General features: G+C 36.7%; 2 protein-coding genes across 3 annotated transcripts; both read left to right on the forward strand.

The window, feature by feature from the left end:
• The first annotated feature begins 2,640 nt into the window (after positions 1 to 2,640).
• On the forward strand, positions 2,641 to 3,747 carry fkbp2 (FKBP prolyl isomerase 2). The gene is made up of 2 exons (XM_004068040.5): positions 2,641 to 3,226; positions 3,406 to 3,747. The coding sequence occupies exon 1, from the start codon at positions 2,773 to 2,775 to the stop codon at positions 3,187 to 3,189; it is 417 nt and encodes a 138-aa protein (XP_004068088.1). The 5' UTR covers positions 2,641 to 2,772; the 3' UTR covers positions 3,190 to 3,226; positions 3,406 to 3,747.
• An 898-nt stretch (positions 3,748 to 4,645) lies between these two features.
• Positions 4,646 to 7,305, forward strand: ncbp2 (nuclear cap binding protein subunit 2). Of its 2 annotated transcripts, none has more exons than XM_078946064.1 (5): positions 4,646 to 4,814; positions 5,470 to 5,556; positions 5,710 to 5,852; positions 6,275 to 6,439; positions 6,555 to 7,305. In XM_078946064.1, exons 1-5 carry the CDS (start codon positions 4,740 to 4,742, stop codon positions 6,556 to 6,558), a joined length of 474 nt encoding a protein of 157 aa, XP_078802190.1. In that variant the 5' UTR covers positions 4,646 to 4,739; the 3' UTR covers positions 6,559 to 7,305. The 2 variants fall into 2 exon arrangements, with proteins under 2 accessions (XP_078802190.1, XP_004068089.1); XM_004068041.5 differs by having other exon boundaries at positions 4,651 to 4,814; positions 5,710 to 5,804; positions 6,301 to 6,439.
• Positions 7,306 to 14,347: the final 7,042 nt, after the last annotated feature.

Consider the following 14,347-nt stretch of genomic DNA (forward strand, 5'->3'; position numbering starts at 1 on the left):
CTGGTCTAAAGTTTGTAGCTTTATTTCCGCCCACATAGACTTAGACTTAGACTTAGAACATGAACTTTTTGGCCTCACTCATTGTCCATGTCATAAAAAAACAAGTATAATAACAAGTACAATATTATTATTATTATTATTACTATTATTATTATATATTTATTATTATTATTATTATTATTATTGTGCAAATGGAACATTCATAAATCAAACTTTTCAAATCACACCCCTCTTTACTCTATCTTTGAGGTCAAACAATACATAAACACAATAAAACATTCTGACAATAAGAAAGCGGTTAAAACACTTGATCTGTGCATCAGTTTCAATAACTGTGTAAAATGTAATAATAACCCCCTCGCTAGTCTTTTTTCCTATTGTTTTTTCCTATTGCACTGTTTTGTACTGGATCGTTGTGCTCAACAAAGTTTGTTGGGAAAAAAATAATAATAAAGCTTTAAAAAAAAAGACCAGCAAAGTACTTCCGCCCATTGGAAAGAGTCTGTGGTTATTCCTTTAGTAAAACCTGAGAAAGATCCGAGCAGCCCAGAAAATTACAGGCCCATAGCACTCACATCAAATGTTGGTAAAATAATGGAAAGAATGATACAGTAAATGAGAGATTGTCTTATTACCTGGAAAGTAAAAATGTATTGTCCCAATATCAGAATGGTTTTAGGAAAGGTCGAGAGACCATGGACCCTGTAGTCTGTATAGCACTTGTGCTATCCTAGGCACTTTAACATTGGGAGTTGGGTCATCTGGACCCACTAGACAGTGCTCTGAACCTTTTTTCTTCAAGGATTTGTGATCCTCACTGGTATCCATGGATTACATGAAATCTTTCCACCTTTATCCACCTTTGTCATGGTAGGGAGACCACGTCAATGTACGGATGGGGTCATCTAAGATAGCACAAGGGGTAGAACCGGACATTAGGAAAGCCCAAGTAGATAAGGAATGTTTGGTTGCAGTATTTTTTTTATAAAGAAAAGGCCTATGACATGGTCTGGAAAGAGGGTTTATTGATAAAATTAGGTAATTTAGGACTTACTGGATGAATTTATAATTGGATTAAGGATTTTTATTTGATAGATATGTTCAAGTTAGAATAGGAAAGTCTTTTTCTAATAGATACGTAGTGGATAATGGAACCCCACAAGGAAGTGTGATTAGCCCTGTGCTGTTTTCAATTATGATTAATGATATCTTTAACTCCATTGGATGTGAATTTGGGAAAGCATTATTTGCAGATGACGGAGCATTGTGGAAGAGGGGAAGAATATCCATTATGTGAAGAGAGAGATACAAGACGCTATTACGGAGGTGGAAAACTGGTCCTATGATGGGGCTTCAAATTTTCAGTGGCTAAAACAAAATGCATGATTTTTACTATGAAACGTGAAAATGTTTTGAACTTAAAATTATATGGAGAAGTATTGGAGCAAGTGCAAAGTTTTAGGTATCTTGGAGTTATATTTGATACAAAATTGAAATGGAGAGAGGATATTGATAGTATAGTAGGGAGATGTAAGAAAGTCATAAATATTATGAGATGCTTGAAAGGCACTGGGTGGGGAGCTAGTGCACGGGCATTGAGACAAATATACGTTACAATGATTAGGTCAGTCACAAATTATGGAATTATTGTTTACAATTCGGCTTGCAAACTCTGTTACATAAGGTAGTGGTAATTCAAAATCAGGTGTTGAGAATATGTACTGGGGCTATGAGGTCAACTCCTGCTGTGTCATTACAAGTTGAAATGGGGGATCTGCCATTGAATCTCAGAGTAAGGCAACTGCTACTTCATTATTGGGTGAACATACAGGGTTGTGCAGATGAAAAGCACATGGTTAGGAGAACTATTGCTCCCTGTTGGGAAAGTGGTATTGGGAAACACGAAAGTGTTGCTTGGAAATTAGCTAGATTAGCGAGAGAAAACAAAAGATTCATGGTAAAACCCTAAAGAAGACGTTTTTGTTCCCGGCCACTCCTTTCTGGGTTTTTCCAACCAGGAAGATGGAGGGTAGCAAAGGGAAGCGACACTGGGATGAAATCACAGCAGACAGGTTAGACACATAACATGCCTTATTTATTTCCATATATACAGATGGATCTAAAGACCCAGAAACAAAGAGAACTGTTTTTTCTTTCTGTACCCCTACATTGGGAAAATGTGTCAGAATCAAGACGTCAAAGGATCTTTCAGTTTTTGCAGTTGAAATGTTGGCAATGTCATTTAGTTCAGAGATCACGGCATACTATCACGATTGAGGATGGGACACACTGCTCTAAATAATACATTACATTTGATAGGGAAACATCCAACTGGTTTCTGTGAGTGCGGGAAAGGCGAAGAATCAGTGGAGCACGTTTTGTGTCATTGCGAATTGTATAGGGAAGCAAGTAGACAGCTGGAGAATAGAGCACGGGTGCCAGAGGGTGAACGGCTGAATTTAAAGAAGCTTTTGGGAGGGGAAGAAAATTTTAATGGTGCAATTATAGTTTTTTTTTTTTTTTAGCAGAACCAGAATCAGGCAGTCCCCAACTCCGACCCATACTCCAATACAGTATGTGGCGGTAATGCACCCTGACGTTGGTGCCTCCCGCTATTTAAACTACAAGAAGAAGAAGAAGTACTTCCGCCCCCATTCGCGCATGCGCTTTCTAAACCATTCTGTTTTAGTCGGGGTTTTTTCCTCACCAAGTACTTCGTTAAATTTGAAAGTTGATTCTTTACTACAAATTTTCGCTTATCAACAATAAGTTATGCGGGCGCTGTGGTTAGTTGCGGTTGCGGCGCTGTCTCTGAGTCCCGCCGCAGTGAACGGAGCCGACAAGAAAAAGCTGCAGATTGGCATCAAGAAGCGCGTGGACAACTGCCCCATCAAGTCCCGAAAGGGAGACGTGCTGAACATGCACTACACCGGAAAACTGGAGGACGGCACCGAGTTCGACAGCAGCATTCCCCGCGACAGACCCTTCACCTTCACCCTGGGCACCGGGCAAGTGATCAAAGGCTGGGACCAGGGCCTGCTGGGGATGTGCGAGGGGGAAAAGAGGAAGCTGGTCATCCCCGCCGAGCTGGGCTACGGAGACCGGGGAGCTCCTCCGAAGATTCCCGGGGGAGCAACGCTCATCTTTGAGGTGGAGCTGCTCAGCATCGAGAGGAGATCTGAGCTTTGATGACGAGAAGGAAGGGAACTTTGACAGGATGTAGCAGGTGGGATTATTAGCTTGACTGTCTGGTGGTCTTTGATTACTCTTAGAACAATATTATAAGAAACCTGTGAGGTTTTTATTTATTTATTTGAACATGTTTGGTCCCACATCCATAACACTATAACACCTGTCATGTCTTCCACTGTTTTCATTTATTCTGGTTTTGTCTTCCGGTTCCAGGTGCTGCTGTTGCATTAAGGAGACCATGATGGAAACTGACATACAAGTCAAGACTTCTCAGCAGAACCACAACTCTTTATTATGAGCTGATCATGTTTTGGACTTGCTATGTAGCAAACTGTCAGCCAGCAGCTGGGTTCATCTTTTCTAAAGAACTGTCCTGCTTTTGAGCAACGTTATTCTTAATTTCTTATTTCTTTGATGCAAACTCTAATACATTTCTGATTTGTTTAGGTAGTTAAATTTACATTAAATCAATGAAAGTGAATCAGTGGAACAGATTAGGGGGGAACATTTGTGTTCACTTTGTTCCAAAAAATAAAATGCCACCCTGTGTTTAAATTGTTTCTTTTTTCTTTTTTTTTTTGCAATGTATTAATTTTTGAACTTTGAATGTTTAAATGTGTCAGAAGTCAAAAGCAAGAAACAGATGTGATAAATCTGTGCACAAGACTAAAAGTTTTCTCTTCTGGACAGTTAGTAGGCATTTTGCATATAGTAGAACTGTTAAAGTCAAGAAGGATGAGTAACAGTTTTAAATACTAACATTTATCTAATGTACATTTAAAAAAAATGTGAAAAAAGTAAGACAGAACAGAATAAACTGTTGTAATCAGGCTGCAGCCAATAGCATGGTTCCACGTTTCACATATAGTCTGCAGCTGGAGTATTGCAGTGCAATACTATGCAAAGATGGTGCAATTCTGTGTGCCCTTGAGATGGAATAGCTTTGCATAAAGGTTTCTGAATGAATCTCAGAAACTTTACAATATTTTCTAAAAGAGTAAAGAAAAACCTGTAAAGCAAATATCAATTCAGATTTAAAAGCTGGTGATTTTATTTTAAAGAAGAAAGATATCCAAACATTTGAAATATAAGGTTTTTACATTTTTGTAATTGGCAACATATACTAACCTAAAAATAGACTTTTGTAAGTGCCATCTTCATACAACAGAAAATACTTTTTTTTAAGTTCCTCGCCAATTTTTATGAGGCTTGAGCTTTTATTTATTTCAAACTTTGAACAAACGTGACAACTATAACCCAGGCAAAACTGAACAAAACGCCCAAAAGAAGAAAGCAATAAATCTATCAATAACAGGAAAAACAAAGTTAAAGATATTTCCTTTAATCACAAAGTTAAAAGCATGAGTAGAAAAAGAGCATCACCAATAACTCATCGTATTTAAAATTATGTTTCCAACAACAAAGACTGTCAGATGTCCAGGTCAAATATCCACCCGGAGTCAATAAACGAGCGCACAACCGGAACTGATACCTCTCACGCTAACACTGGTTAGCAGTTACGCGGCTTTTTGACCGTTTGCATCATAATGTCTGTTAAATTAAACGCTTTACACAGCGATTCTTACATTGAAGTTAGTCAGTATAGGGACCAACATTTTAAGGTAAGTGAGAAATGAACGTAGAAGTCATATGAGTTGTTTTAGACCCATCAAGCTAGCAAAACATGTGAAAACAAAAGCGCGGTTATGCTTCATTTTAAAATTAAATTGATTGCACCAATAATTTTGCTCCTTGTCAATCGCTTTAGTAAAGTTACAAAACAAACATGTTATTCTCTTAATTACACCGCGTTTTAATTGCTTGCATTGCTGTTTCTTAGTCCAAATTCAATATAAAAATAATAAAGCTTTTGCTACACTGAAACAATTATTTTTCTGTTTCGTTCGTTATTTTCGTTGTTTTGATGGATGCATAATTTTACTTTAATTCAAATCAAGCTTTAGAAGATATAGAACCTTTTATAAATGAATCTTAAAAATATTTAAAAATAAAAAAAGGGTGCTACGTGGACAACAAGAGGCAGCAGCACAAGAAGACCCAAGAAAATAAAATCTATAGTTAACATTTCGAATGGGCAATAAATTTATAGATTAGATTTATTTATTTTAACCTTCCACTTTTAAAATGCCTTACACAGGTTGATTTATAGCTTAAAGAAATAAAGGAGGTGAAATAAAAAGGTGTTGTATTTTTTTCGTGCCAAATGTCTATTAATTGTCAAGTGTTGACAATTTTTCATTGCTTGTTCGGTATTAGGGGAACCGTTATGAACAGGAGAAGCTGCTGAAACAGAGCAACACTTTGTATGTGGGGAATCTGTCCTTCTACACCACTGAGGAGCAGGTGAGATTCTTCAACTCTGCTTCAGACTGATGTGAAGTTATGATCTCCAGTCCTGGTAATGAAATAATTAGGTCAATTTTTTTTTTTTTTTTTTCACGTCTTAAGTCTTTTTTTTTTAAAATTAATTTCTTTCCTTTGGTGACTTTTTAACAGGTTCATGAGTTGTTTGCTAAATGCGGAGATGTTAAGAGGATCATCATCGGCCTTGATAAAGTCAAAAAAACTGCCTGTGGCTTCTGCTTTGTAGAGTATCCTTTTGAACAACCAGACATGGATGATTTATCTTCTATGCAAAGGTAAAAATGTACATTTTGTGATTCCATCTCCCTAAATAACATATGACTTACATTATTTGATAAATATTTTTGTCATCTTTTAAATAATTAAGACCTCATGATTTGTGTTGTGGCAGTTACTTTTCTTCATCATTTTGGCAAAGCTCCATAGGTATCTACATTTACACCATTTAGGCTCTAATGAGTTTGTAAAACACACAGCGAGTATAGTAATTTAAACCTTAACTACAGTTATAGTAGGTATTCTGTTAATGTTCACTCTAAAGTGTTTTTGCTTGTGGTTACAGAGTACAAACTTAGTTTTATTACATACCTTAGAACTGTTTAAATGTAGAAATTGTTTTGCATGAAATCTATCAAACTTATTAAGAAGCCGACAGTAACATCCCAGTGCAGCCCAAGCCGACTGAAGCTTTTGTTAGAAAGGATTTAACTGCTGGCGTGCCAGATATTACACACGAGGAGATGCAGAAAACGCCATGCGCTTCGTTAATGGCACACGGCTGGATGATCGCATCATCAGGACAGATTGGGATGCTGGCTTCAAAGAGGGCCGGCAGTACGGGCGAGGAAAGTCTGGAGGACAGGTGAGATATGGTTAAAGTGTCTGTGAAAAGTCCAAAAGTGTTTGTTGATGCAGTTTGCGTCACAAAGTACATACGTCTATGAAAATGTTTGATTGTTGTCTCTGTTTTTGTGTAGGTGAGAGATGAGTACAGGCAGGACTACGATCCTGCCAGAGGAGGCTATGGGAAGCTGGCGCAGCAACAGCGGAGCACAGAAGCTCGCAATACTTTTTAGACCAAGTCTGAGTGTTTTGATTGGACTTCATACAGGACTGAATTTATTCCCTGATGATCAACAAAAAGCAGGCAGTGTCCAAAGAGATCTAGGACTTGGAGATGAACAGAGAAGGAATAAATCTTCTATGAATACCATTTATTTCAATCTGATATCATCAGTCAAATCCATTTGAAATAGAATGTTGTTGTTTTTCTTAACAATTGAGACATTTTGTTTAGGTGTAGTGAATGTGCATTACTGGGGTGGAGCTTTTATTAACTCTTTTTTTTGTCACCAGTTAGTTACAAAACTATTTTCTAAAATTGTTTTATGATTCTTTTTGAGTGCAGTTAACATTTTCTCTAAATTGAAAAACCTGCAGCATCTCACTCCTATTTCTCTTATTTGGAATTAAAGAAATATAAAGGGTCATACCAGACTTTTTTGTTCAGTAGATAATAAATTATCCAGTGAATTATTTTGAAGAAATGTTTTTTTTCTGTTTCCTTTTTTATTTTTTACCCTTCTGATTGCAATTCTCTAACAAAGTTATAGCTTTGTTTAATTGGGTGGGTTTTTTGTGTTTGTTTTTCTCTTGTGGTAAGAATTCAAAATGTTAAATTTATTTTGTCTCTGTAGACTTTTTATACAATAAACACATTTAATTAAACTGTCAGTTTTATTTGTAAAGCTTTTGATCATACAAAATGGATAATAAATGAAAAAATTCATTGAATATTATAATCCACGTAATGAATTTTATAAAGGTCTGAAAACAGTATGCTATTAACATTACTTAAATATTTGCTGCAATCTCCTTTATGTAAATGAGGATGCATCATTTAAGTCTATGCTAAAAGAAATTTTGCTTTTTTTGATGATTTTCTTTTTAAGAGAAGTTGACTTTTTACAATTTTCTTAAAGCTGTTGTTAGTTCTCCTGTTTTTCACATGGATTAACCTTTAAAAAAGTCATCCTACCTAACATTTAGTTATAGTTTTCTTCACACCAACCATGTGCCAAAAGTTCCATTTTTGTTTTCCCCTCTAATAAAGGTAAGCTCAGGATGATTTTATAACTCTTGTGTTATCCTATCGGGTCAAGATGACCATTGACGTGTTCTCCCTACCGTGATAAAGGTGGAAAGATTTCATGTAATCCATGGACACCAGTGAAGATCACAAATCATTGAAGAAAAAAGGTTCAGCGCACTGTCTAGTGGGTCTAGATGACCCAACTCCCAATGTTAAAGTGCCTAGGATAGCAAAAGGGTTAAGTAGTAAACTGATACTTGGTTAAAAACTGAACACAAGGTGGCAGGAGCGTAGCAAAAGTTTCTCCACCATATTTGCTAGAGCCACAGTCCCAGTTTCTATTTGGATTTCATATTGTCAATGAAGAACGATAATCTCTCTGGATCAGGGTTGGATTGCTTACTTGCTTTTATTGTTTGAAAAAAAATACTTTATACTTGTTCCAATATCTCTCAGCATCAGTAGTACATTTCACAATTAGAGAAGAATATGAGACAAATTTGGTTATTTACCTATTTTTCTAGATTTAAAGTAGCTTTAATAAGCTAGTTTCTTGTTAATAATAAAAAGAAAAGGCAATTTGTAGAGAAGTGCCTCATAGCTCTGACCCTAACAAAGTCCAGCCATCACTGATTGATATCTGATCAAAACAGCTTTAAGTGTCTACATTACATACATGCTTCATTGCAACAAATTTGTGGGTTTTTGAGTTCTCTCTGCCTGGAACTAGTTATAACACATCTTCAAGCATTTATCAAGATTACCGAGAAATTGTTTTTGCAACAGCTCCACAGCAACCTGCTGATTTCTTTCTGCCCATAAAAGGTTTATGTGCAACAGTTTTGTGTAGATATTCTTGCACAGTTCACAAAGCTGGAATAGTTTCATCTAAAAGGGGTTATGAACAGCATTAACAGATCTCTTCTCACCAGCCAGTATAAATTGAGAACAGTCGGACTCACCTGGTTACAGTGAAGACGTGAGCGGTTCAGTTGAGGTTGTAATTTGAAATAAATAAATAAAAGAAATCTGTCGCTCATTTTAAACAAATGTATAAGGAAGCAAGCATGGTTGATTTAAAATAAAAACATGCACTGCAAAAACAGGACCGCTAGAATTAAGTAAGAAATTCATAAAGTTGAAAAAAAAATTATTTTATTACGCAATACGCAAATAATCAATGGGATAAAAAATGGTCTCACCAAGAATTCTGATTTTAACAAAAATAAAATTTTGAAACAAGTCTCTCAGATTCAGTTTTTGCAGTATGCCATTAAAGACAACAGAAATAAATGTAACTATGATTGATATCAGAGTTTATTAAAGCATCAAGAAATGATCTCTCTGCCTGGTTTAACTTGATAAATCTGTTTTAATGTTGTAATAAAGCACTTTTGCATGCCAAAACCTTTGAAATGTTGTCCATCCAACCGAACAACCTTCGGCCAGTCGTCCTTCTCCAAAACCTGCTGATTTTACCACAAACCCAACTATACCAGCTGTGGAAAACTCCATTGATGAAAAGCATCATCCCTCAGAGATCAAAATTATTATTCCTCTTAACTCTTTTAGTGGTTTTGATGTTTCTGCTCATTGATTTACCCAGGAGCTTTTTGCATGAAACAATGGGCGTCCTTGTATTAATGTGTGAACCAAAAGCTTTGAATGAATGATTAATCAAACCCAAAGCAGAATTGTAAAAAACAAAACTGTTATATCTGACATTTTTGAGCATATATTCAAGGACTTATCTGAGAACTTGACCCAATTTTAGACCAATCATAATTATATCAACCTCCAGTAATTTTGGATAGATTCTAACTAAAAAAAGTCTTTCAAAAGTCCAAGAAGGAAAGAAGAAACATGATAACAGTTTAATCAAACTTTGTTGTTTATTTTAAAAACAGTTATCAGAATGCAGATTTTAATAAAGCTACAAGGTTTTTAAAAATGATAATAAATAGCTAACAAGAGGTTCACTCAGCAATAGCTATAGGTAAACCTCCACAAAAGATCATGAATGTTGACTTTATATGCTGTCTTAAGCAAATGATCCCACAGAGAACACATTTCTGTGATTTTGTTTTAAAAGAACATCATAATCAGCCTCAGCTCCTTCTTCCCTTAGTCTTGTTCCAGCCGAGAGACCCTGTCCGTCATATCTGCTGAAGCGGCCACGCTCGCAGGTTCCTCAGAGGTGAATGTTGCTTGTAATATCACGCTCCACAACCCTCCCAATACCCTGCAGCTTTCTGGAAAGTTTCACTTCATCCTTGGGGCTCAAAGCATTTCAGCGCTACATGTGTTCCTCTCTCACTCCCACTAAAGATCAATTTCAGTTCAGCCAAGCACTTATCGGGGTGAAATTTGAGCACTCTCATTTCTCCAAAGGTTGTGATTTCCTTAAGCTGAAATTGGCAGTAACAGACTTGTTGTCGAGCTCAAGGTTGAGCATTTCCACTCGAGAGTTTTTTCTTAAATATATCTGCTGCTGGTGGTGCAGCTATTCCCTTTGGAAACAACTGAATGCTTTTGTGGATGCAAACCCTACATTTCAGCCAGATTTGACTTTATTATTCATTTCCCTCTTCTGAAGAAAGTCTACGTCTGCCAGTATAGCTTTCCACGGAAAACATCTAAAAATGCAAAAAGCAAGTCAACAAAGCTGAGTGAACATCAGCAGGTGTGTGATGGTATACAGGCAAAAGAACATCTGTTTCTACCAGAGGCAGAATTTTACTGTAAATCTAAAAGATTGTTTCTTCCTGCCAGCGTTCATTTACTCTAGAAAACTTTCTTCAAACATTCTGGTCTTAACATTTGAAAAGTATAGTTTCAAATATTTCTAAATCTGTTTTATGCTACTCTTTGTAAGTTTAGCAAACTTCACCAAACTCAAGTATAAAACACCATATCTTTCGGAGTATAAGTCGAGCTTTTTTTTGCAAAGTTTGGCAGAGGGTGCGACTTATTTGTGATTTTTTAAAAACAAATTGCAAAAATCTCTAGCGGGTACTGTAGGTGTGTGTATCAGTATTTGCTTCTAAAAGAAACACTGAAGAAGAAGTTCTGCTCAGGCATGTGTGGCGCGTTCAAGAATGGGCTGAATGCTGGTTTTTTGAGGCGCATTTAGGTTATGGTGCTTACAGTTTTTTTGCTACCTAATATTACCGCAAGTTGGAAAAGGCTTGCTACGAAATGGCAAAGTGGCTTTTCTGTTACAGCTCTATTCTGATAAATGAAAGACTTGGTGCCATAATTCCAGCCGGGCTAAAGCTGCCATTATTATTTTGTCCTTCATGATCACTTTTCAAACAGTTGGCATTTCTGTAAATTAAAGAGGACGGTACCCATACGTCTCTAACAAATTCGAGTTTCTCATTGGTCCAAGAGCAACTGGTTTAACTTTCAACGGGCGTTCAATGGCCGCACGTTTTGTACATGGAGCCTAAACAGATTTAAAAATTTGCGTTACGACATGTAAACGAAAGAGTTTTGAACGCAGGAGCTTGAAACGTGCATATGTTCTTGTTTACATACTATAGACTTTTCATGGGAAGGGGTTGCTCAAACACGTGTTTCTGAGCCTCGTGTGAACGAAGATTTACATCGGGCATGGCGAAATTGTCCTAAAGCATTACTAAGAATGAGGAATTAATAGATCTAGCGATTACGACTACGTCTTCTTCTCACCATCCAAAACATGCTCTAGGTGTGAATTTGAGTGTTATTGGGTGTTTCTGTGCAGAGTGTCCTCTGCCTACACCCATGAGTGGCCTGAATTAGTTCCAGCAGCCCCGTAAACCCAAAAGGGACAAATTGTGTTTAGTAGGTAAACTCAGAGCTCAAGTTACGTTATTTAAGTGTGCTTATATTTAGTTTAGTATTCTAGCTATTCCTTTATTATGATTTGTCTATCAAGATCTATCCATTCTTGCTCTCATTTTTTGTCAAATCCATTTTTCCAAAAGTGCAACTTATATATACATTTTTTTCTTCTTTATTATGCTTTTTTTTGGCTGCTGTGACTTATTCTCTGGAGCGAGCTATAATTTGAAAAAAATGGTAATCTACCTTTTTTTTATTTTTTAAATACTTTAAGGATTACATTTGCAAATTCTTGTGAATCAATTTACAGTTTCAATTTCTTATGTGCTTTGACGAAATAAAAAAATAATAAAAACTATTGAAAATGTAAAAAATAAAAAAAAACTCCGGATCTGGATTTGATGGTATTTTGTACTTTTTGCAGTTACATCAAATATTTATAGACATGGGTGGTGGCAGCTTTGCTGCTCCATCCTCAGAACAAAATCCCAAAACAAAGCGGTTAACAGTAGGAACCCTTTGTTAATCTCACCCTCTTACTGTTTTGTTTTCCAGCCTTTTGTGAGTGTTTGAAGGTTTGGTTGGGCATGAGCTGCCTCTTAGCACGCTGGAGTCACCACTGATGTCTGGGGCAATATGTATCTGACAAATGAGCAGAACCCAGCCGAGGCAGTCCGTCGGTTCTGTCAGCATCCACCTGCTCTGGAAGCCAGACCTTTATTTATCCTACCTTGAAATAACTGACAGGACATTTGTATTGCTGTCAGCTGCTGTCAGTGTTTGTGTATTCACCTGTTTTGCTTGTGTTTTCATGGCTTTCTGTCAAAGTAATGTGCAGGCAAAGGGAAATAATTAGACTGCAGTCTTTTTTTTAATAAGGATGACAGTTTGCTCAAATGGTGCTGCAAGATAATTTTTTTTGGCAGTGGTTATGTGGTTATCAAACTTTAGACTGACAGTGGCATTATTTGTCCCATTATTTCTGGTTAATTTACTACATGGTTCCAGGTTGTTTTTTCTTGTTATTTTAAGCAAGACTGGACTCACAATAGAAAATATTTATTGTTCTGCAGGCAGGATCTCCATGTCTCTTCTGCACCCACTCTGAACAGCATGCCACCAGAAAGTTTGTGCACAAGTGATCATTTTATTCCATTTGCTGTGGATCAAATTAAGTTTGATAACGTGTTGGGAAGTAAAACTGTGGTTTAGAAAATGTCTGGTTGCTCTGATCCGATTAAAACGAACTCATGCATGAAAGAGCTAAGAACCTAAATCAGGGGTATTCAATTAAAATTCAAAAAGGTCCAGTTACTAAAAATCTTTCCCAGCAAAGGTCCGGATCTTATGTTTTCACTTAACATAATGTACCCTCATGTTAATAAAATCAATAACGCACATACATTTCTACATAATTTATTGTTACATTTCAAGTGTTTTCAAAGTAATATGCTTTTAACATACCGAAAAGTCTGAACTTGTATGGTACTTGAATGGAAAACAATACTGTAGTTCTCTTTACTACATGTCAATTAACAGACACTGAAATTATTCTGAATAACATAAATAAAAAGTGCAAACACAGCTTTGAGCAGCCTGAACTTAGGGCCTATTTCAAGTAATGTAAAACATTCAGAATATTTTGAATAAAATAAAAGTGCTTTTAATCTTCAAGAAAAAAATAAACAAGACATTTGAACTGCCACCTTTTTAAAAAATGAACTACATTTTAAATAAAATAACACAGGAAACTTTTCAAGTAAAATAGAACAGGGCAGAATTTACTGAATAAAAAAAGTGCAGAACTTTGAGCAGCTCCCTTTTTCATCTCTCCTTTCAACCTTTCCTTACTCCCTTTCAATCTTTCTTTCCTAGTGAGAGAAATGGGCATGTAACTGTCCTGCCAGCAGTTTGAATCTTGGCTTAAATGGGGTTAGTGCAAGTCTCATGCTCATGTGGAGATGCTCATTGGTGAGCCTAGAACGGTACTTTGTTTTAATAATATTCATTGACGAGAAAGCTGTCTCACAGCTGTAAGTTGATCCAAACATGGTCAAGGTGTGTAGTGCTACTTTGGTTAGACCAGGGAACATCGTTTCTGGCACAATCTGTAACCAGAAAGTAGCAGAGTCAGTTGTTTCAAAATGCCTCCTTAGAGCAACATCTGCTTGCAAATCAGTGAGCTCTAACTGTAAAGATCCAGGATGTGCCCACTTGAAGGTCTGTGTCACCTCCTTTGAAAATCCTCTGATTTCTCTGATAAGGAATGGATTCTCAATTAGCAGGAGGAGCTCGTGTCCAAGGTTGAAGCAGTCAAATCGTTGACAGAAGTTTCCAATCAGCTTGTCTATGAAGCCGACATAAGGGGAAATGTCTCTCTCACCCTGAATTTGTTCACGCATTTGTGGGAAATGCTCACAATCTGCTTGGAGATCTTCTTTGAAAATGTCCAGCTTAATCTGGAATGAGCGGACAGTTTTCATCAAATCGCAGATAGAATTTTTCTGACCCTGCAGCTTTAAATTGAGCTCATTAAGGTGTCCTGTGATGTCCACCAAAAAAGCCACCACATCCATCTTGTGCTGATCTTGCAAAAAGTTTGCAAACTGTGTTGCTTTTTGACTCTTGAGCTGCTGTAAGAAAGCAGCTATTTCCTTTCGGATGGACCAGAAGCGTTCCAGTGCATTGCCTTTACTCAGCCATCTCACGTTGTTGTGGAGTAGTAGGTCATTTGCATTTGCATCCATTTCCTTCAAAAATTCTCTCAGCAGTCGATGCTGATGGGATGAGGAAGCCCTCAGGAAGTTTATAAGTTTCATCATGGTATTCATTACTTCAGCAAATTCTTCA

This window comes from Oryzias latipes, chromosome 4, assembly GCF_053564925.1.
Source record: "Oryzias latipes strain Hd-rR chromosome 4, Olatipes_Hd-rR_3.1".
Classification (NCBI taxonomy): domain Eukaryota; kingdom Metazoa; phylum Chordata; class Actinopteri; order Beloniformes; family Adrianichthyidae; genus Oryzias; species Oryzias latipes.